Source organism: Podarcis tiliguerta (assembly GCF_965153285.1).
Source record: "Podarcis tiliguerta genome assembly, chromosome: 5".
In the NCBI taxonomy this organism is placed as follows: domain Eukaryota; kingdom Metazoa; phylum Chordata; class Lepidosauria; order Squamata; family Lacertidae; genus Podarcis; species Podarcis tiliguerta.
Window position 1 is genome coordinate 88,112,091 of NC_139538.1, and position 23,602 is coordinate 88,135,692.

General features: G+C 43.7%; 1 protein-coding gene across 1 annotated transcript in view; it reads right to left on the reverse strand.

Annotated features, from left to right (window-relative positions):
* The window catches only part of HELLS (helicase, lymphoid specific), a 34,249-nt gene that overhangs the window by 5,287 nt on the left and 5,360 nt on the right, over window positions 1-23,602 (reverse strand). The window contains exons 3-18 of the mRNA XM_083440377.1: window positions 20,487-20,609; window positions 18,982-19,038; window positions 18,264-18,294; window positions 18,110-18,174; window positions 14,524-14,565; window positions 13,690-13,914; window positions 11,669-11,851; window positions 10,083-10,226; window positions 8,352-8,548; window positions 6,958-7,054; window positions 5,261-5,422; window positions 4,699-4,844; window positions 3,539-3,677; window positions 1,876-1,959; window positions 1,673-1,792; window positions 925-1,041 (exon numbers count right to left, since the gene is read on the reverse strand). Of these exons, the coding sequence (XP_083296503.1) occupies window positions 925-1,041; window positions 1,673-1,792; window positions 1,876-1,959; window positions 3,539-3,677; window positions 4,699-4,844; window positions 5,261-5,422; window positions 6,958-7,054; window positions 8,352-8,548; window positions 10,083-10,226; window positions 11,669-11,851; window positions 13,690-13,914; window positions 14,524-14,565; window positions 18,110-18,174; window positions 18,264-18,294; window positions 18,982-19,038; window positions 20,487-20,609 (1,932 nt within the window). The remainder of the gene's footprint in view (window positions 1-924; window positions 1,042-1,672; window positions 1,793-1,875; window positions 1,960-3,538; window positions 3,678-4,698; window positions 4,845-5,260; window positions 5,423-6,957; window positions 7,055-8,351; window positions 8,549-10,082; window positions 10,227-11,668; window positions 11,852-13,689; window positions 13,915-14,523; window positions 14,566-18,109; window positions 18,175-18,263; window positions 18,295-18,981; window positions 19,039-20,486; window positions 20,610-23,602) is intronic.

Below are 23,602 nucleotides of genomic sequence, written 5' to 3' on the forward strand. Positions count from 1 at the left end.
ATGGAGCTGCTTTATGCTGGGTTAGACCAGTGGTCCACATAGTCCTGTATTGTCTACTTTGACTAGCAACAGCTAAGGCAGGCTTCTACCATACAAAAGTATTTCACACACACAAAATGTGACACCTTCTGACTGCCAGGAATGCAGAGACCACTAAACATCTGGGGTTGGGGGGAAAAGAGAAATAATAAAAGTTTACAAAGTGCTGCTGTAGTGATGCCAGATCTGACTTGCTGAATGCAGACCACGTGCTCTGCTGTCTGACATAAGGGCAGGTCCATTCTACCTAGCAAAAAAGACTAGCTGGGGTTTTCTTAATTTCACTTTTCCTGGTTATTTCAATCTGATGTAAAGTGCTGTACCTCAGCCAGGTATAGGCAAACTCAGCCCTCCAGGTGTTTTGGGACTACAACTCCCATCATCCCTAGCTAACAGGGTCAGGGATGATGGGAATTGTAGTATCAAAACATCTCGAGGGGCGAGTTTGCCTATGCCTGGTTTAGTTGATACAGAGATTAAAAATACATAATTGCTTGACTGAACTTTGGAATTTCTGAAACAAAATCTTCTGAGCCTCATGCCATTCCTGTGAGCTGTTTAGAAGTTGGCATGTTTCTGTAGAACCAGAACAGGCTCTTCATAGAATCTGAATTTAAGAGGGGCAGAAATATAAATCTTCCCCTCATTGTGCTTCCCTATTTCTGTATCTGCACCAGGCTTTGGAGGCAGCTTGCTGGGCAATGATGAGGGCTGCCACCATAAAACACTTAACTGAGATTCCTGCATTGCAGGGGGTTGGACTAGATTACCCTTCCTTTCCAACTCTGATCCCTGAAGCCCCCCTCCCCATGTGTGTCACTCAGCATACAGCCCTTTGAGACCAGGGCCCATGACAATTTATACACGTCAACATGTGAAACATACCCAGTCACTGTCATAAATGATTACTGTGTCCGCTGCCGTCAAATTAATGCCAAGACCTCCAGCCCGTGTGCTCAGCAGAAAGATAAAAACCTCCGGATCTGTGTTAAACTTATTTATCTGCAAATGACAAATGGTAAACACATTAGATTAATAATGTACCTTTATGGTGTCAACCAAACACTCACTAAACGGTGAACCAGCAGGGTTCTAAATCATGCAGGGAGCCTCCACGAACTGTGGAGATTCCCCAGTTCAGAAACAATCCCCATAAATCATGAAGGGCTGCAAGGATGGCCAAAGCGCTGAGCCCTGGGGACAGGACTTGCCAGTGCATCCACAGACTATGTCACACAATGACTACTGTATAAGTGAAGCACATGTTCAAAGAGGACTACAGATGTTAGTGTAAGACTTAATTTCAACTGCAATTTCATCACCGCCTCAGTTAGTCTGGACAGCTTCTACCTAAACATGTCATCAATACATTTTAAGGCGCAAGCTACCTACTGATAATAAGCAGAACACAAATAACAACTTTTCAAGCATCATCTTTGAGAAATCCCAGCACTGTAGTGGGTGGTGAGGCTGCCCCAGGCTAGTGAGTTCATAGACTAAGCCAGAACTTGCTGATATCTCTAGCTAAACTCGGCTTCCTTTTTATACATTGTTGACAAGAGTTCTTTGCTGCGATGCAAAGGGAATCTCAGAAGAGTCAAACAAACCAGGATCCAATAAATTTATCACCTACGTTTTCTTCCCTCTCTGCATACGCCATGGACCCGTCTAGGCGACTGAACTCGTACGACCTCAGATAGCAATAGTCCATCAGAATATCCAACATTTTTGTCATCTGTGAGAACAGCAGCACCTGAACAGAGCAAAGATTCTTCAATAATCTGAACTCAGGTGTCCAGGCAAATAACTTCTGGTACCACCACAAACTAACAATACCTTGTGTCCTCGTTTTTTTAGTTCTGGCAGCATGCGATCCAAGAGTAAGAATTTGCCCGAACTCTTCACTAGATCCTCATCGACCTTGATGCAAGAACACACACGTACAATTTAGGACATTCTAATTAAATCATAGGGTCTAAACCACAGAGCCTAGGGCTTGATGATCAAAAGGTTGGTGGTTCGAATCCCCGTGACGGGGTGAGCTCCCGTTGCTCAGTCCCTGCACCTGCCAACCTAGCAGTTCGAAAGCACGTCAAGTGCAAGTAGATAAATAGGTACCACTCCTGTGGGAAGGTAAACGGCGTTTCTGTGCGCTGTTCTGGTTTGCCAGAAGTGGCTTAGTCATGCTAGCCACATGACCCTGAAGCTGTCTGTGGACAAACGCTGGCTCCCTCGGCCTATAGAGCAAGATGAGCGCGCAACCCCAGAGTCATCCACGACTGGACCTAACGATCAGGGCACCTTTACCTTTTAATTAAATCATATTTGCAATAGAAGCAACTAGCTTTGCATGAGGAACCTGTGGCCCTCTAGTTACCTGTTGGACTCCAACCCGCAATAGTCCCTGATCAGCACGGCAGGAGTGATGGGAGATGCAGCCCATCGGAAGAGCCACAGCTTCCTCAACTCTGCTTTCCGTAACAGCTTTCCCTGCTCTTCTGGCAATGAGGTTTGTAAATATGCTGCCTTCATTTCTTCCAAAACATTTCATCAAGCAATAGCGTCACCGGTGAACAGCTAAAAAGGACAATTTGAACTCACTCCCCCTTCCTCTCCCATCCCCTGCCCGGTGGTTCCAGGGTTATTTACCCCAGAAGGTTTTTTCCCCTTGTTGGCAGGCCTCAAGAATGGCACCAGGAAAAGAGCCTGGAGTTGGAAAAAAAGCCTCTGAAGTCTAAACCACCACCAATAAAAGCTATGTATAAAACACAGTGCACTGTCTGAATGTTCTTCTTTCTTGTAATGGGCCCAAAATTATAAGAAATGTTGAAGAAAGTATCAAAAGGACAACCGACTGGACTCACGAGTCAAATGCTGAGATGTTTGAACCTTCCAATACAATAAATCAAAGTCAGTGTGTCTTGATTTTCTGGGTTCTGTTTTTTAAAAAATTGGGTGGGAAGATAACCCCAAGTAACGAAATGTATGGTTAAAAAACAACAACATCACACACACACAGTTTCTAGGTTAGGGCAAAGTTATAGAAAACTACTCCAGTGAGGTTAGGATCCTATTATATCCTAGCAAATAACTTTTGCACACAAGCAAAGGCAAATAAGAGGGAGCGATACAATAGTGTAGCTTCCCTCAAACAGTGGCCTTGGGCATTTTCAAGTGGGCATCAGTGCCGCAGCCTCCTTTATAGACTGCCCTACCCACTGGGAGTGCAATAATCTTGTGGCTGGACTAATGGCGGCACCAGCAATTCTTTGCATAGTGTGCAAAGGTGGTTGGAAGACGAGAGAAGTTGTGGGATGTAAGGAAGCTCTCCTGTCCCCTTTCAAAGTCCTGACATGAGTCTTTTGACTGCTCATCACCCACTTCATTCACGAGAGTGAACTGTTCAATGCAAATCAAACTGCGATGCCATCACGCGAAGCCCTTCAAACAACACTGGAATGAACAAAAGGCCTTCTAAGTAAGCAATGGGAGGAATTACCTTAAACTGCTGGGTGGCAGCATCCAATGGGTATTCAATAAGGTATGGGTGGTTGCAACACTTCCTCAGCAACATCATAATGTTCTGCAACTTCAGGTTGATTTCTGAATCCAACGGCGTACTCATTTCTATTACTGGCCTTGCAAACGACAAGCGAGTTTATAAGCATGATGGAATCAAACGGCAATGCGAATTACAGCTGGAATCTAGCTAAGCCCACAAAAGATACTACACTGCTAGCAGCCTGTCTTTTCACAATGGCTGTGGAGCCACAGCGAAGAGATACCAGCCTCTGAGCAAGATAGCAAAAAATGCATTCCGTCAAACAGGCCAAGGACTGGTCTTCCTTCCTCTGCTGGGAGCACAGAAACAAAGTGTGCTTGCAGAAGAGGGATGGAGAGGGAAGCTGGGATGGATGTTGGGCGTGAAATAAGGGCACTGAGCCTTGCTGGCAATAGCAGGGGAGACTGGTCAGGTGGCTTACTTGGGGGAAGGGTGGCCTGAAATGGCTGGATGGCTCATGCAACCAGTCTGCACGTTGAGATCAGATGCCCCTGGTTGTGGGGGACAAGAGGCTGTCTCCTGGATTCAAGACAGCAACCTCTAGCATGAAATGTGCACGTTATCCCAACTCCCTGCAATGCAGAAATCTCAACTAGATCATTCAAGATGGCTGGCCATCCAACCTGTGTTTAAAAATCTCCAAGAAAGGAAAGCCAACACCTTCCCGGGGGAGTCCGTTCTGCTATCCCAACAGCTCTTAGTGTCAGAAAGTTCTTCCTGATACAGTGGTACCTCGGGTTACAGACGCTTCAGGTTACAGACTCCGCTAACCCAGAAATAGTACCTAGCGTTAAGAACTTTGCTTCAGGATGAGAGCAGAAATCGCGCAGTGGCGGCAGCAGGAGGCCCCATTAGCTAAAGTGGTGCTTCAGGTTAAGAACAGACCTTCGGAATGAATTAAGTTCTTAGCCCGAGGTACCACTGTATTGGTGATGCTATCTCTGGATTCAGAGGTAAGGTAAGTAAAGGACTGCTCAATCACCTGTACAACACCACATTTTATAGAGACAGTTTATTCTCCAACTCTCTACTGTGATGGTTCTTTGTATATGCCACCAGTTTAAGTGCAAATACACAAGCCATGGTTAGATAAGTACCTCTCTTTTTCAACTTCCTCTTGCATTTCGGCTATCATCTGCTCCAGTCGATCAGGAAAATCATCTTCATCAAGCTCACGGTAACTAGCCACCTTCCGACTCCGCCGCTTTGGCCGGCCTGTAGAGCTCAGCTCAACTGCTTCTTCCTAAATAGCGGAAAACATTGCTACAGTTCACTGTGATGCATTGGAGAAAAACCAAAAAGCAGCTGTGATAAGAAAATAGGTCACGTACTCCGAACGAACTTGTTTCTAACTCTCTGTTCAGTGACAAAAAAACCAGAACAAACCTTTTGAACAGTCCATATAATAGGTGAAAACAAGAACCATTTGAGTTCTTCTTTAGCAGAAATGCACACAATATTCATATTCTCTTATTTTGAAAACCTTTGCTCTAGTGTTTTGCTCAAATTTCACAGTCCTATGCAACATGTTTTTTTAAAATGAATGTCTTCAGAAACAGAAAGGCATCCCATCTGCAGTTGCAGAGGCCAAAATAAACTGATTCGAGGCCAAAATGTAGGTTGATATGATTAGGATAACCTGGGCATCACAGCACGCACCTGACTGTTTCCCAGCAGCTTTCGAATGGTCTTGTTTATAATGGCACTGTAGAACGTTTCTTGCTTCTTGACCAGGGGCGCATAGACCACAACTTCACGTTTGGGAGGAACTTCTAGAGCGATATCCAATTTCAGTCGTCTCAGCAAGAAAGGGGTCAAAATCTAGAGTTTAAAAAAGTTTCAAATATGAAAGTTTCCAACAACTCAAGCTTAAATAATAGAACACTGCTGGCTTGAAAGGGAAATGCAACAATATACAAATATGGGGTTTCTGCACACTGCCATGTGCAGCGTTACGCTTGTTTGTCCGATAATGGCATTGGGCAGATCCCTTATATATGACGCATAATACTCAAAAAGCTTATTTAAAAGGCACAGCACTTCTAGTTTTGATAAATATAGAATGCAAGTTTAACCGTATGCTAAATCTCTCTTGGTAAAGTGAAGCATTCCTTTGTATCCACCATTATAATAACAGCCCACACAACGCAACTTACCGTATTTTTTGCTCTATAAGACTCACGTTTTCCCTCCCAAAAAGTAAGGGGAAATGTGTGTGTCTTATGGAGCTAATGAAGGCTGCGCAGCTATCCCAGAAGCCAGAACAGCAAGAGGGATTGCTGCTTTCACTGCGCAGTGATCCCTCTTGCTGTTCTGGCTTCTGAGATTCAGAATATTTTTTTCCTCCTCCAAAAACTAGGTGCGTCTTATGGTCTGGTGCGTCTTATAGAGCGAAAAATACTGTGAGTGTTTTTAGCCTATGAAGGGAAAGAAAACAGGGAAAAGATGACTAATTTCAAAGGGTATCATGTCCTGCACTGCACTATGAAGTATGTCTTATGTGCAGCTGCAGGAAAAGGTTGTACTTGTACCCCGGTACGCTCTTACATCCCATGGGGCCCAGTAGATGTGATCAACACTGAATAAAAGCGAAGAGACTCACAAGGAACTTTTAAGTCGGGGGTTACAAACCCACAATCCATGCGCCAATTCCACCCCCACAGGTTCCCAAAATTTGTATACATATGTAGGCACACATAAGGTTAAGGCAAAATAAAGATGCAATACATACAACACATCAACAATTAGTACAACTGTACCATTAAAGCCAAACGTTTTAGAAAATGTAATACACGTAGTGTCCAAAAGCAATCAAAAGTCAGTACCAGCTGCATCTAGTGAGGCTAGTCCAAAGTTGAGGCCCAGCAAAGACTAACAGTTATAGTGGCATTTGCTTTTGAATTTGTGTGTCGTAATAAGAAACGATGCCTTATGAGGAACTGCTAAGGGAGCTGGGCATGTTTAGCCTGGAGAAGAGGAGGTTAAGGGGTGATATGATAGCCATGTTCAAATATATAAAAGGATGTCACATAGAGGAGGGAGAAAGGTTGTTTTCTGCTGCTCCAGAGAAGCGGACAGGGAGCAATGGATCCAAACTACAAGGAAGAAGATTCCACCTAAACATTAGGAAGAACTTCCTGACAGTAAGAGCTGTTCGACAGTGGAATTTGCTGCCAAGGAGTGTGGTGCTCTGATGGTGTTTCCTGCTTGGCAGGGGGTTGGACTCGATGGCCCTTGTGGTCTCTTCCAACTCTATGATTCTAAGTTTGTTAAAGATGCCACAAGGTGTTTTTGCTTCAACAGACCAACAGACTACCATTCAGACGATTCGCTCGCTTTAAGCAATCGGAACAGACCTGATGCAGCATATGCAAGATGTTCTGTTCTCGTTCCTTAGCAACAATGTCTTCTGCTATTTCCGATATACTAGTGATGTCAAACCAGGACTCAAAGCTGTGGTGAAGAAAACAAAATGGGAGACAAATTTAAGAACTGGTGAGATGTGCAGTTGGGTTCTGTGCTGAAGAAAGCAAAGGTCTGTATAGATTATCCAAATTTGAACGTATTTGCTGCTGCCCTCATTTACTCGGCTTGTTAAGGGAGGTAAAAAGAGGAATGCGGGGAGCTGAAAATGCTCAATCCTCACCCCTTCCTTGAAATAAAAGCTTCCACACCTCTTAAAATCTAGAAATTTGATAATCCAGGCACTGAATTCAACACCGAAAATTAAATCCCCTGCAAGTGCAATAATATATCCTCCCATAAGAAAATCCACTACACACCCAAATCCCTACATGCAGCACTAACCAGAGTTTCAGGAAGGGGAAAGTACATTTCCTGAAAACCTATGTGAGTGAAGCAAAACCTGCAATTACTGGATAAAATATTAGCTTAACGTTAGACGTTTAAAAAACTAAACATGTATAATAAGGTCATTTCAGGATAAGTTTATACTGTGCTCCCAAATCTCTGAATGCCCGGACCTGCAGAATTTATTTATTTTAGGGAGCTGGGCAAATAAAGCACTGAAACAGGGAAGCAGGCTAGTTTTTCCGCAAGGAATTATAACAGAACTCAAATCTAAAGTCCAACAAATACCAGAAAGTCTGCCTGTCTTTAAATGAAAGCTCGGGATCTGCGAATTATGGTTCTTCAAGGGAATGTCTTCGCAGGAGTGAACTACGAAAAGGGGGCCGTCTCTGCCAATCTCCGCACCCAACAGGGTCTGTAGGGGAGGGGGCAGAATTTCAGGTATTTGGGACTTGGGCTCTTTATGGCTTTGAATGCTAAACTGGGCCTAAAAACCAACTGGCAGCCAGGGCAGCTGGGTTTTTTGTTTTTTTTAAAGGGGGGGGGGTGCATGAGAATCCTGGCCAGTAATCTGCCAGCTGCATTTTGGACAAAATGAAGTTACTGATTAGTCTTCAAGGACAGCCCATCAACTATTCCACAGAAGGGTGGAAAGGGAAAGTCAGGATACTTTGCCATGTGACAAAAATGCCATTGTGCTTTGGAGCTAAACAGGGCCAAAAATGGAAGCGGCTTCTTCCTACAGAAAGTGCCTCTTAACATAACCCCATCTGCTGTAAAGAGCGGTGGGAGCAATCTATGTAAGAATAGCCTGCTTTGCTGAAGATATATATTTATTTTCAGGTATTAGAAGTTTGTCGGGGTTTGTGGGCCATCTACCAAACTTCAGACATTCGCTGTATCATATTTTAACACGGGGGGTGGGGGGTTCACTGCCTACCTTTTCAAGTCATCAAACACATCTGGAAGCAGAAAATTAAGCAGGGACCAAAGCTCAGATAAGTTGTTTTGCAAGGGAGTTCCAGTTAATAGAAGTTTATTGTCGGTGCGAAACTGTTTTAATTCCCGTATAAGGCGGCAATTCATATTCTTAATCCTGTGTCCTTCATCCACTATCAAGTATTTCCAGTACAAGTTCTAGAGAAGAGAAGTCGCTGGTTACCTCAAAAAATAACAGAACCATCCATCCGTATGCCCTTCTTTTCCACCAAAAGCTAATGTATGTCAAACAGGGCTTATAACCTTTCATCATCATTATCTCTTACTGTGTGTATTGTGTTAAGAGAGAATTCCCCTCCAACAGAAGTGGAAATTCAAAATTTCCAACAAGCAAAGAAAAAAAACCATACTTTTCATTTGTGTCAATCTGTACATTGCACACTTTCCAAAAAAAGATAGTGTCTGGATTAGTTAGCTGTGATATATTGGTAATTTGCCATAGCGCTTATATTGCTTTATTCTGTTTTCTGAAACAGCAGTTTCCAGAAAATCATGAGACTCATTACTTAGAGCAATTAAAACGTAATTTAGCACGTTATAATACTGATAGAGACAGCCACTATTATTATATATTTATTTATACTCCGCCATTCCCCCCGACAGGGACTCAAGGCGGCTTACAGGTAAAAACCAGAACAAATAAAAACATTGTTTTCCCCCTATCATTGACAAAAAATTAAACATTAATAGGATAAAATATATAAGTTCTATTAAAAGCATACGGATAATTGCAATAAAATCAGCATGGCAACAGCCCTTTCATTAAAAGCAGTCAGTTCCCATAAGACTATTGGACCAAGGCCTTCACCTGCCGGCAGAAAGACAACAAGGAGGGAGCCAGTCCAGCTTCTCTAGGGAGGGAGTCCAAAGTAATCTCGGAGGAGCCACCACAGAGTAGGCCCTCTTCCACATCCCTACCAAGTATGCCTGCGAGGGTGGGGTGACAAAGAAAAAGGCTTCCCCCCGAAGAACTCAGAACCTGGCGTGTTCATATAAAGTGAGGCGGTCTTTCACTATAAATAGTTGCTGTAAATTTAAACTTTGTCCTCAGTGCGTCTGTAGTTTATATGCAGCAGTGCTGCACTGATTACCACAGGTAGCAACACAACTCATCATTCGCCATACGTGCTGTTTGATTAGTAGCTTTGGACGCGGGTGGCGCTGTGGTCTAAACCACTGAGCCTAGGGCTTGACGACCAGAAGGTCGGCGGTTTGAATCCCCGCGACGGGGTGAGCTCCCATTGCTCGGTCCCTGCTCCTGCCAACCTAGCACTTCGAAAGCACGTCAAAGTGCAAGTAGATAAATAGATACCACTCCGGTGGGAAGGTAAATGGCGTTTTCGTGCGCTGCTCTAGTTCGCCAGAAGCGGCTTAGTCATGCTGGCCGCATGACCCGGAAGCTGTACGCCGGCTCCCTTGGCCAATAGAGCGAGATGAGGGCTGCAACCCCAGAGTCGTCCACGACTGGACTTAATGATCAGGGATCCTCTACCTTTACTTTTTTTTTTACAATGGTACAATGATGCCATTTTATTCTGTTCACCTTCCACAAGACTGATAACTTTGAGCCTTCAACACTTAATGACCCCTCCTAATTCACACATAGCATCAGCTGCGGTTCTGTCAGGGACCAAGAGTGACCATACTTATGGAATAGCATTTTCGTACGCACCTGAAGGGCATTTCTGTCTCTCATAGCTATTTCAAAAGAAGTAATGACCACAGGATGGACATTCAGAGAACCATCTCTCTTTCGGATTTTATGAACCAATGAACGCCGTTCTTGCTGGGTCCCGTGATACAGCATTATAGGAACCTAAAATTATTTTTTTAAAAACAAAAGTGTCAACCAAACCCTATGCAGACCCCATGGGTACAGTATTAAAATGCCATTAATTCCCCCAACACTTCTGCCGTATCCAAAGTTCAGGATGCCAATGTAATTTGCTTATGTAGCCAACCCCCCCCCCCTGAAAAAACCCCATTTATGCAGGGAGGTATCAGCAAGCTGAGAGGAATCCTGAGGTTTACAGAAACAAACAAGAAAAACCCTTAAGGGGAACTCCCAACACGATTTCCCCAAAACAGCTCAGGAGCACCCAGAAGTAAGATTTATTTAGGCATTCTCTCTATATATTTGGGAAACAGGGTTAAAGCAACAACCATCAGTACCAATTATAATAAGGTTAACGTCTTCAACAATAGCAAATAAAAGCAGGTAACACAGAGCAAGAAATACAGAAGGCGATGCTTCGGTAAGATGGTACCTATCACCTACAGTTTTTAAGTACAGTGGTACCTTGTGTTAAGTACTTAATTCATTCCAGAGGTCCGTTCTTAACCCGAAACTGTTCTTAACCTGAAGCACCACTTTAGCTAATGGGGCCTCCTGCCGCCGCCGCACCGCCGGAGCACGATTACTGTTCTCATCCTGAAGCAAAGTTCTTAACCCGAGGTACTATTTCTGGGTTAGCAAAGTCTGTAACCTGAAGCGAATGTAACCCAAGGTACCACTGTATTTTTAAAAGCCAGCATTTTCAAGAGTGCTGTCCAATCAGTGGGATATTTTAGTCAGTCTTTTAGTTTAACTAATTTGACTAAATGTTACGGTCCTCTTCTCCGTCTCCAACACCTCCTCTGTTGCCCCTCACATCCTCATTAACAAATAAGACATTTAAAGCCCTTAAGACAGGGGTGCCCAAACATTTTTCAAAGAGGGCCAGATTTGATGGAAGTGAACATGCGTTTTTATTTTTTTAGGATCAAAGTTATTGACCTTTTTTTTAAGAATTTGACAGCAATAAATGAACTGCCACAGGGGCCTGATATAACTGGCTGGAGGGCCAAATTGGGTCCTAAAGCAGACTTTGGATATGCCTGCCCTTAAGAACTAGCACAAAATAATTTATTAAGATCTTGAAAAAACTGCTGGTCTATGACTGCAATACACTAGTTGGATTGGAAGATCTTGAAATGAATGGACCTTGTTCCAAGACTGCCGTTTTAAGCAAACCACCAACACCCAGAAACAAACGTCGGTACATATGCCCAGTTCTTATCCCATCATTGCAACTGCTTGGCAAAGCATACAGACCAATTCCAGAAGCCTTGGAAGTGGCTAAAAGTTCCCCCGGAATCACAGAATTGTAGAGTTGGAAGGTGCCTCAAGTGTCATCTAGTCCAACCCCCCCCGCAATGCAGGATGTGGTCCTCTCATAAAAAATAGGTTTGTTCCATTACTTTAAAAGTCATTTTTACCTTAGGAGTAAACCTTCTGAATTCTGCCATCCAGTTAGGAAGTGTGGACAGGGGCCCACATACCAGAAATGGCCCAGTGACCCCTCTCTCTATCATCAATGCTATTGTTGCGATACATTGGATTGTCTTGCCTAAGCCCATTTCATCAGCCAAAATGCCATTGATGCCGTTCTCCCAGAGCATCTGCATACAAAAGAGAGGGGGAAAAAACGTTTTCTGGATTAATGGATATCATTGAAATTTGACTTGCCCAAGATTTACAATCCAGTTAATGCTCTTTCACGAGTGTAGCCTATTGTTTTCAAGAATTACTTAATATTGGTAAGAGTGATTATTGGACTGAGCTTCTGATGTACAGGCAAACCATGTTTTAGAGCTGCTTAGATGCTTTCAGTTTCCATTTACTCAATATCCAAGTCTCTAGAAGCAGCATCCGCCGGAAATGGAACAGCCGCCATTATTGTTAAGTCAGGCACTACCATCAAACCTCAGTTAAAAGCTTCTCAGGCATCGTGGGGAATGGTGCATGAAATGTGGTCAAGTTAGGGGCGGATTTAGGGCAGTGTATTGATGCTTTTGAATTCTGGTGCTGGAGGAGACTCTTGAGAGTCCCATGGACTGCAAGTAGATCAAACCTATCCATTCTGAAGGAAATCAGCCCTGAGTGCTCACCGGAAGGACAGATCCTGAAGCTGAGGCTCCAATACTTTGGCCACCTCATGAGAAGAGAAGACTCCCTGGAAAAGACCCTGATGTTGGGAAAGATCACAAGGAGCACAAGGAGAAGGGGACGACAGAGGACGAGATGGTTGGACAGTGTTCTCGAAGCTACCAGCATGAGTTTGACCAAACTGCGGGAGGCAGTGGAAAACAGGAGTGCCTGGCGTGCTTTGGTCCAGGGGGTCACAAAGAGTCGGACATGACTAAACAACCAAGAGCATTGTGCACACACAGGGAAGGGTCCTAGAGTCCTCTCTCCTCCTTCCCAAAGCTTAGTTAGTGCTTTTGCAGTTTGGGTTCCCCAAGCCTAGCACCTCTTTACCCGCTGGGCTGGGGGGGGGGCATGCCAAATTTTGCCCTTGCACAGAGCCCCACAGTACCCAAGTCCACCACTGCTAAAGTGTTCTGTTCGTCACAGGCAGATTTAAGGAGCTTATGGGACAGAAAAAGTAAAGCCATAAAGCCAATGGGTGATATCCAGCGAAAAAGGGACGTGGGTGGCGCTGTGGTCTAAACCACTGAGCCTCTTGGTCCTGCTGATCAGAAGGTTGGCGGTTTGAATCCCCGCAAAGGGGTGAGCTCCCGGTGCTCTGCCCCAGCTCCTGCCAACCTAGCAGTTCGAAAGCACGCCAGTGCAAGTAGATAAATAGGTACTGCTGCGTCGGCAAGGTAAACGGCGTTTCCATGTACTCTGGGCTTCCGTTGCGCCAGAAGCGGTTTAGTCATGCTGGCCACATGACCTGGAAAGCTGTCTGTGGACAAACGCCGGCTCCCTCAGTCTGAAAGCGAGATGAGTGCCGCAGCCCCAGTCGCATTTGACTGGACTTAACTGTCCAGGGGTCCTTTACCTTTTTATCCAGCTAAGTCAAACTCAGAAGTAGATCCACTGAAATTAAGCCCACTGCCTGCAATGGATCTATTGCACGTATGACTGATTTTGGATCAGACTACAGCGGTACCTCTGGTTACGTACTTAATTCGTTCCGGAGGTCCGTTCTTAACCTGAAACTGTTCTTAACCTGAAGCACCACTTTAGCTAATGGGGTCTCCTGCTGCCGCGCCGCCAAAGCAAGATTTCTGTTCTCATCCTGAAGCAAGGTTCTTAACCCAAGGTAATATTTCTGGGTTAGCGGAGTCTGTAACCTGAAGCGTATGTAACCCGAGGTACCACTGTAATGTTTGAGATCAGTATCACAAGTACTTGCTAATTGCAAGCGGCTGCACCAAAGATCTAGCCAACTGGAAACATGGCTTCTTTTACTCTTCTATAACACAACAAATAAGTCGAGTTAAATCCTTACCCTAAGCCATTCCATGCCTTCAACTTGGTACCACCTCATTATCCCTCCAGTGAAGAGCTTGGGTTGCTGAAAGGGCACAGGCTGCCCGTTAAATTTCCGTACTGGGTCGACGAACTGCTTGGCAGTGTTACGCACCGCCTGTGCCAGTCTGTCCTTGATGATGCTATTTGAGTCCCCGTTATTCTGGAGTTCTTCTGTACATAGTTTTGGAGGAGAGCTTTCATTCTGCAGGAGGACGTTTATAGACAAATATTTCACAAACTTACTACGAATTTATAAATAAAGGCAAAATACAAACGCCATCAAACATTATGATACAGAATGGGAGGAGGAAAACTAAAACGGATAAAGAAAAGGGAATAGGCATGAATTCGTGTGCTGCATCTTTTATCATCACAATCCAAGTCATCAAAATGTCACTTTATCCGGATCTTCTAAAAGATATCCTCTCTACAAACTTAATTGAACCATTGGAAGGGGGAGTTTCTATGTTGCTTTCTCTGTTGTATTGACATGTATTTAGACCAAATAGCTTAAAAATAATCCAATTTAGATTCTCCTCTAGTTACTTTTCTTTGATATGTAATAAATCCATCTTCACAGTTGTTAAAGGAAATTTCAGAAACAAGCAAAAGGCTTCTGTGCCATGCTCATTTATGTACCAAAACATGAGGCACTGATATGAAACATGTATCTCCAAGGCAATCAATATTTACAATCAATATTTAATAATAAATAAACAAATAAATAATAATAATAATAATAATAATAATATATATTTTATTTAAATTATTTATATTTAATTTAATTTATATTTAAGCAAAGCTGATATACCTGATTTTCAACTCTGCTTTTCTTTGCAGCCGACAAGATTTCCTACCAAAAAAAGAGAGTACAACAATGAAATCATTAGTTGACAACTTAAAAATGAACTTCTCAACATAAAATTCCACAGTGCACTAACAAAAAAGGATATTAAAAGGCCAAATGGGAGGAAATGAAGGGCACACACATTTAACACAACATGAATATAATTCACACATGCCATCCATATACAGTATAATATATAGAAGCATTGCTGAGCATGCTAATGCACATCTAAAATATTTACTCCATGCGAGCACTCACGATGCCAGATAGCAAAAAATCAGAAAGAATGTGGGTGTTGCATCACTCACCACATCCAGCCAATACTTTTGTCACAGTGTTTGTCTTCCTATGGGACACTGTGCCCCTAACCTAGATCACGGAAGCAAAATTTCATTAAGCCTTAGCTAAAATCTGGGGAGGGGAGGAGTGCATTGTTATTTTTACTAAATTTATATGGTCCTGGGCAGCCTACAAATCCGAGTAGAAATGACTATTAAAATCCAAACTTTAAAAAAAAAAAAAAAACACTCATGAAAATGCAGCACAAAAGTCTCCTTTCTGGCAGATGAAACAATTAATCAGCAGTTTGTTTGGAAGACTAAAAAAGACACTGATAAGAAGAACTTCTTCCTCCCTTCACTAGGCAGGGGTGCACACAGGAAGACCTCCGAAGAGGCTGAGGAATACGCCTGTGCAATGACATGAAAGTGGGACTAACTTCATCCCTGTGGAACAGGTAGAAGATGGGTAGGCAACCTAAGGCCCGGGGGCTGGATCCGGCCCAATCGCCTTCTCAATCCGGCCCGCGGACGGTCTGGGAATCAGCGTGTTTTTACATGAGTAGAATGTGTCCTTTTATTTAAAATCCATCTTTGGGTTATTTGTGGGGCCTGCTTGGTGTTTTTACATGGGTAGAATGTGTCCTTTTATTTAAAACGCATCTCTGGGTTATTTGTGGGGCATAGGTATTCATTCATTTTTCCCCCTTCAAAATAGTCCGGCCCCCCACAAGGTCTGAGGGACAGCCGACTGGCCTCCTGCTGAAAAAGTTTGCTGACCCCTGAGGACGAAGGAGAACAAGACAATAGTAACGCCCCCCCCCCCCCCCCGGAGTCCAGGAACACCAGACAAAGCAGACTGCAAATATGGAACAGAGATTCTAAACCTCCAATGAGAAGGGCTTGTGCCTGTTTGGAAGAGGAAGAGGAAGAAGAAGAAGAGGAGGAGGAGGAGGAGGAGGAGGAGGAGGAGGAGGAGGAGGAGGAGTTTGGATTTGATATCCCGCTTTATCACTACCCAAAGGAGTCTCAAAGCGGCTAACATTCTCCTTTCCCTTCCTCCCCCACAACAAACACTCTGTGAGGTGAGTGGGGCTGAGAGACTTCAGAGAAGTGTGACTGGCCCAAGGTCACCCAGCAGCTGCATGTGGAGGAGCGGAGACGCAAACCCGGTTCACCAGACTACGAGTCCACCGCTCTCAACCACTACACCACACTGGCTTTAGAAGGCCTAAAGCAGAGCTCTCCAAACGTGACACACTTTTTAGACACGGTGATTCAGTTTTATTAGCAAACCAGAGGTTAAACTAAGCCCTTTCCAGCCCTGGGAGGAGTGTGGAGAACACTCGCATGACATATCCACAGACTGCAGCCGACACACTAGTTTGTCATGACACACAGATTGGAAAGCTCTGGCCTAAAGCGCTCTGAACCCTGTCTTTCCAAGTGCTCTCAGAAATACAAACAGTGGAAGAGAACAGCATGCAGAGCTAAGTACCATTGGTTTTCTTGTGCCGTCTGAAGCAGTTATTGCTGCTGCCAGTGCGGTTACAGCTACTGGAACGACATCTGATAAGCAGAGTGTTTTGAAGGGTTCAGAAAAACCTGTTCTGAAAGTGAAGCCATCTGCCAGTGGCCAGCGAGGGCAGGTGCAAGAAGACTAATGAGAAGAATGACGTACCATCAGCGCTCCTGTACCCCAAACTCCGTAGCGATCCTACCGTTTTATATAGGGCAATTTTTTCCTGTTCCATCCTGTCTTCCAAATGCTTGATTGCACTTAGAGACTAACCTCCCCTCTGTTGAATTACAGATTTGGCGTACGACATTTAATTATTGGCTTCGCCTAAATATAAACCCCACTGGTCTACCACCCTTAGTATTGCCAGGTAGTCATGAGAGCGCTTGGGACTAAAATTCTCAACCAAAAGCTTTACTTTTCTGGTTTATCACCACAACAGTTACTAACACTGGGCTTCAGTAAAGCAAATAATTTAACTAGACAGCGCCTATATGATATCGAGTGACAGAATTATCTGGCCACAATAAGGAAATTTTGCCCATGGTATGATTATTTTCTACCTAGTCATTTTGACACCCTATTTGCGAAATTTAACAATTCCAAAATACAGATGCGCTTTCATTTTCGCAAGACTGAATATATTGCCTTTGGCTGTACTTGAGGGTCGATTTCAAAAAAATCCACTAGGAAAACGGTTATGTCCCTGTGGAGATGTCAGTATTGAGTCCGTAGCTCATGTGCTTCTGCCTTGCACTCTTCATAAAGATTTGAGGAGTGGGGTTATTACCCTTCTATTATTGTCCATGTCAGGTTGCTCCTATTTTCCCTTCTCAGAGATGCCCTGCCCTCCTCCTCCTCCATATCCTCTTTTCTCTCTCTGCTTAGCTAAAGTTGCTCCAAGACACAGGGAGTAGCAAGGGAGGCCTTGACAGGGTTATGGAGGCATGCCGAGGCTGCTCATAGCTTCAACATCCTGTTGTGCTGCCTGGGAACATGCCCATGCATGCAGGTAGGAGGAAGAAACAAAATGGCATTTTAGGCTCCCTCCAGGTACAGACACCACCTCCTGAGGCAAGTGGATCAAATCCCAGCTATGCTTGTATTTTAAGAATGCCAGCTCTTCTACCCAAATCAGAATGCACCAGGAGCAGTAAAGGTAAAGGTACCCCTGCCCGTACGGGCCAGTCTTGACAGACTCTAGGGTTGTGCGCCCATCTCACTCAAGAGGCCGGGGGCCAGCGCTGTCCGGAGACACTTCCGGGTCACGTGGCCAGTGTGACGAAGCTGCTCTGGCGAGCCAGAGCCGCACACGGAAACGCTGTTTACCTTCCCGCTAGTAAGTGGTCCCTATTTATCTACTTGCACCCGGGAGTTCTTTCGAACTGCTAGGTTGGCAGGCGCTGGGACCGAACGATGGGAGCGCACCCCGCCACGGGGATTCGAACCGCCGACCTTTCGATCGGCAAGCCCTAGGTGCTGAGGCTTTTACCCTCAGCGCCACCCGCGTCCCTACCAGGAGCAGTACCTTGTATTAAAGTAAATGGTGATATCCACTGAAAACCTTTTCTGTTCTCCTTGATAATATGTGTTCCCCTTTCAACTCACGGTGCCGTTAAAACAGATATTGTAAAGATGCTACCTAACTGAAAATTCAGAGTTGTTTACCGGGCAGACTTGCATCACGAAAAATCTCCACATAGCCATGAAAATCACTCAATAACCTTGGTGGATTTTCACCCTAGCTATTTACCTCTTTCGATATGACTTCTGAAATACTGTAGGTTTCGTCTTCTCTGGCTCTCTTCTTTTTTGTAGCTGTAACAAAGTATTGGACAGGAATCAGCAGCTGAACTTTTAACAGCAAAAACACAACAGGTTTTTTTAAAGAATGTGATAAGTCTTACCCAATTTGCCTTCTCTTCCATCATTTTCATTCTGAAGCAAAGCATTTAGGACAAAACCATTAACAAGCTTACATTTTATATAAGACTTCATAATCATCATCAGCTCACTACAAGTGTATTGCACTATGGTCAGAAACTAGTGAACATACCAGCAATTGCAACAGAACTTTATGTACACACAAGGGTCTCTCTTTAATATAAATGTTTTAAAACAAATATTGCTTCGCTGTATCAAACAGTATTTGACCTTTTTAAAAAATAAAATGCAAACAAAATTAAAAACCTAGCGTAGGGCAAATTAGTATCAACCCACTAATTTTAATGGGTCTACTCTTGTGCATGACCAATGCTGCATAGCCAAAGGGTTTCAGAAATACTTTTTTCTCAAGTCAGCCCTACACAGAACATATCTAGAAGTCTTCAAGTAGCAGAGTCTCTATCTTCCAGCAGATGGTTTAGCCAACCGATGCTGTTAAGAAGCAGTCCAGCTACAGCAACAAGCTTCAAACCCAGGAACACAGTTAGGAAAAGCAGGACCCACAGGCTATGGACTCCTCCAGCCCCTAGTGGTTCTTCCAAACAGGGTCAAATTACCCATTTTCCACCTGGGTAACCAAGGCACTCTTATCTCCTTCAACCAGGGACTTAACTTTCTTCCACTATCACCCAAGAAATCTTTCCCTAAAGAAAAGAATTTCCCTAAAGAAAATTATTTTACCTTTGTAGTGTTTGGTGATGCTTTCTTCTTTTCTAGCTTTTCTTTCTTTCTTTGCTCCTTAAAGAAAGAAAAAGAACGCACATGTTTCTATCCACCAAATCTCTCAAGCATTTTAAAACTGGGGCGAAAAATACCGCAACAGATTTAAATTTCCAATGCACCCTAAGAACAAGGTTGAAAGCACACAACAGTTTACCAGTCTTATTAACAGCAAGTAAAAAGACTCTAAACTCCTCAATACAGGCATTTTATGTTGACATGTTTATATCCAGGGTCCAGATCTGAAAGTTGCCACCAAGTTAAGGAAATATTCCACTTGCCACCCAATGGCTGTGAAACATCTATTCTGCCAGTAAGAGTTTGTTTCCTTTTATTTCTTTACACTAAGAGGCAAGCATGTTTTACGCCTTAACCACTACTGTGGCATTTTGAGACAGTGCGTCTACATTCTATATTTTGTAAATACTGGAAGAAATAGTGCTGGCAGGTGGGTATCTGAAAGAAGGGAATGTTTGGACAGCAAAACGAATTTAACATATTTAAATGTGATACTGGGAAACAAACCATTCTATCTCCATTCTTAAAATGACCTTATAGCAGACTTGTAAAAAGCTTAAAGGTAAAGGTAAAGGGACCCCTGACCATTAGGTCCAGTCGTGGCCGACTCTGGGGTTGCAGAGCTCATCTCGCATTACTGGTCGAGGAAGCCGGCATTTGTCTGCAGACAGCTTCCGGGTCATGTGTCCAGCATGACTAAGCCGCTTCTGGCCAACCAGAGCAGCACACGGAAAAGCTGTTTACCTTCCCGCCGGAGCGGTACCTATTTATCTACTTGCACTTTGACATGCTTTCGAACTGCTAGGTTGGCAGGAGCAGGGACCGAGCAACGGGAGCTCATCCTGTCACGGGGATTCGAACCACCGACCTTCTGATCGGCAAGTCCTAGGTTCTGTGGTTGAACCCACAGCGCCACCCGCCTTAAAAGCTTAAAACAACACTCTAAATCTACCCTGCTTCATGTACTGTTTTGCAACTTTCAGAGCCAGTGTTAAATGAATGCTGTTGAAATTATGCGTAAGAGTCTACACAAGTAAAAAAGGAGACCAAATATAGAAATAGCTTCATTTTTATTATGATGAATGCCGAGTGTCCTAAATGTTACGGATACCTCTCAATGGCTGTGCTAAGATGTCCTGAGAGCTGCATCAACGCCCGAGTTCTAAACTTTGGTAAATATAAACCATGGTTTGCTGCAATAAGCCAGCTTCATAACCCATTGTTTGAAGGCTTGTTTCAAACAAACAATATTTAAAACTAACCATTGTTCAATTCAGGAAAAAACAAACTGCGGCTAATCATAAAGGCAACTGGAAGGTTCTCAACCCTTCTTCACAGCCAGAGGGGAAGGCATATGAACCTGAGGCTCACATCAGTGTACTTTTTTAATGTACTTTATCAGACACACAAGTCTAATTTCTTCACTTCCAACTTTAGAGCACACTTACCTCCAGCTGCTGCTGTTCCATTTTGGTCAGCAAGAACTTTGAGTAGATGTTGCTTTTCTCAAGCAAGTGTTGAAGCCTCTTGTAGCGCATTTCAGTTGAGTCTCTGTCCCAGGACATGCGAGCCTAGGAGACAAACAAGAAGCCATTAGCAGCAGTAACTCAGTGTGGCAATATTGCAAGCCATTAAAATGTACAGCACATTGTCAATAAAAAGGGAAACCAATATTAAACCGAGATCACTCAACTCTTCTTTAACTTTCCCCAAGAAGTATTGGAAATATAGCTGTGTTAAACCTGAGAGAATTCACACTACTACACTGCCCAGAGTTTCCTGATGAGAAGCCGTGGTTTTACTCGTTTTGCACCTGCTGTAGTTATGCTCTGAATCTCCTGCCTTTTGAATACAAACAAGAGATCCAAAGGGACCAGGAGGGTTAAACAGAGTATGGGAAGCTTGCATTTGTCAGCTTAACCATAGGCCTTAATAAGATGAAAGTAGCTGGGGCTGCTGTTGGACGCCTTTTCCTCCTCTTTCTAAAGGGATGAACCTTGTTGTTGTTATAAATAATAATAATAATAATAATAATAATAATAATAATAATAATAATAATAATTTATTATTTATACCCCGCCCATCTGGCTGGGCTTCTCCAGCCACTCTGGGCAGCTTCCAACAAAACACTAAAATACAAGAACCTATTAAACATTAAAAGCTTCCCTGAACAGGGCTGCCTTTAGATGTCTTCTAAAAGTTTGGTAGTTACTTTTCTCTTTGACATCTGGTGGGAGGGCGTTCCACAGGGTGGGCGCCACTACCAAGAAGGCCTTCTGCCTGGTTGCTGTCTTTCATGACAACCAAATTTTATTTCAAAGAATCTCTGGAGAGTTTGCCCCAAAGAATTTAAATCTGAAATGCGGTATTTTACAATAATTGTACCTGGGTCACAACATCAACCATAGTGCAAGGATTAATCAACATCACCTTCTGGGACAGCACTAGTCATGATGGAAGAGCTGCCTCAATCAATTTATGTAGGGCCTTTTTAAAGTTCCAGATTACACTACTCAACATTTCCTTAATGTAATGATGATAGCTCTAGCAAGCAGGATGCATCTGAACACACGCTTACTAGCCAGGCTTCAAATTTAAGGGAAACAGCAAATGCCATACATTTTATTCCCATTCTTTAAAACGTCTCCTCCATCCTTGGAGAAAAGGGCCCAAGAAAGTAGGGGAAACATCAGAGTAACCTATTTCCTTAAGGGAATAATTTATATTAAGCACTAGACACTTCAGTCAAAAAAGAAGGGGGTGTTACAGACTACAGTGCTACCTCGGGTTACAGACGCTTCAGGTTACAGACTCCGCTAACCCAGAAATAGTACCTCAGGTTAAGAACTTTACTTCAGGATGAGAACAGAAATCGCGCAGTGGTGGCAGCAGGAGGCCCCATTAGTTAAAGTGGTGCTTCAGATTAAGAACAGTTTCAGGTTAAGAACGGATCTCTGGAAGGAATTAAGTTCTTAACCTGAGGTACCACTGTATTTATATCGGCTGTATGTCCCAAAAAATCTTAAGAAAATGAAAGGCTATGACAATTTTGTCCTTGGAAAAATGTCTTACGATGCCCCTTTATTTTTCTGGTTCTGTATTTTGGGTAAGTTATGGTCACATTGCTAAACCAGCTCTATAACATTCACTGCCTTGAACAGAAAGGGAAGAAAATCCTCAATTTAAGATGGCTTGAAGAATTAGGCTGCTTGGAGCATGTGTGGTGGACCCACCAGAACATTCAGAGGTAGCTGTAAATGGGGCTGTTCGAAGGGACAAGATGGTACTCCATTCTACACTTTTATGTTAATCTCTTAAAAGTTCTTAAGTAACCTAGAACTTTAAAAGGTAAAGGACCATTAGGTCCAGTCATGACCGACTCTGGGGTTGCGGCACTCATCTGGCTTTACTGGCAGAGGGAGCCGGCGTACAGCTTCCGGGTCATGTGGCCAGCATGACTAAGCCGCTTCTGGCGAACCAGAGCAGCGCACGGAAACGCCGTTTACCTTCCCGCCGGAGTGGTACCTATTTATCTACTTGCACTTTGATGTGCTTTCGAACTGCTAGGTTGGCAGGAGCAGGGACCGAGCAACAGGAGCTCACCCCGTTACGGGGATTCGAACCACCGACCTTCTGATCACCAAGTCCTAGGCTCTGTGGTTTTTAACCCACAGCGCCACCCGCGTCCCATAACCTAGAACTTTACGCTGTATCAAATGCTCCAATTCTACATGTGCAACAGAACTTTCCTCATCTCTCCTCTGAAGCCCCCTGCACATCCTCGAAATTTGCTTCAGAGGGTTGGGGGAAGAGACAAAATGCAAGTCCTATTGTGCGAGCTCTGAGCACACAGCCCTAGATATGACCCACTGCAGTGGTACCTTGGGTTACATACGCTTCAGGTTACAGACTCCGCTAACCCAGAAATAGTACCTCAGGTTAGGAACTTTGCTTCAGGATGAGAACAGAAATCACGCTCCGGCATCGCAGCAGCAAGAGGCCCCATTAGTTAAAGTGATGCTTCAGGTTAAGAACAGTTTCAGGTTAAGAACAGACCTCCGGAATGAATTAAGTACTTAACCCGAGGTACCACTGTATTTCCATCATGCAAGTGCTAACTAAGGGCATGATTTACCACTGGCCTCTGGATGGCCACTGCGGGGGAAACAGATGCCGGATAGGGGAGACAGGCCTTTGATGTTATCCAGCTCTTCTTGCGTTCTTAAGTGATTAACAGATTATGGGAATTTTTCAACAAGCCAGTACCAGGTAGAAGGGATCTCTCTTCAATGCCTACAGCAAATTTTTCAACCTACAAGTTGAAACAAGTATCTAAAAATCACCTTGGTTTGGACTGCAGCATTGTCACAAAGCCAGCTGTGACTGCTTTTAATTCCACGCAAGCTGTGTTTCTTATTTATTATAAAGTTTATGTCTTGGGTCATTCTGCGAGCTGCCCCGAAGCCTTTTACGAGGAATGACAGGACACAAATACTTCAAATAAAAGGATTTCTAGTTATTGTTTATTAATAACTGCATACTTCACCAGCCTTAAACCCAAACT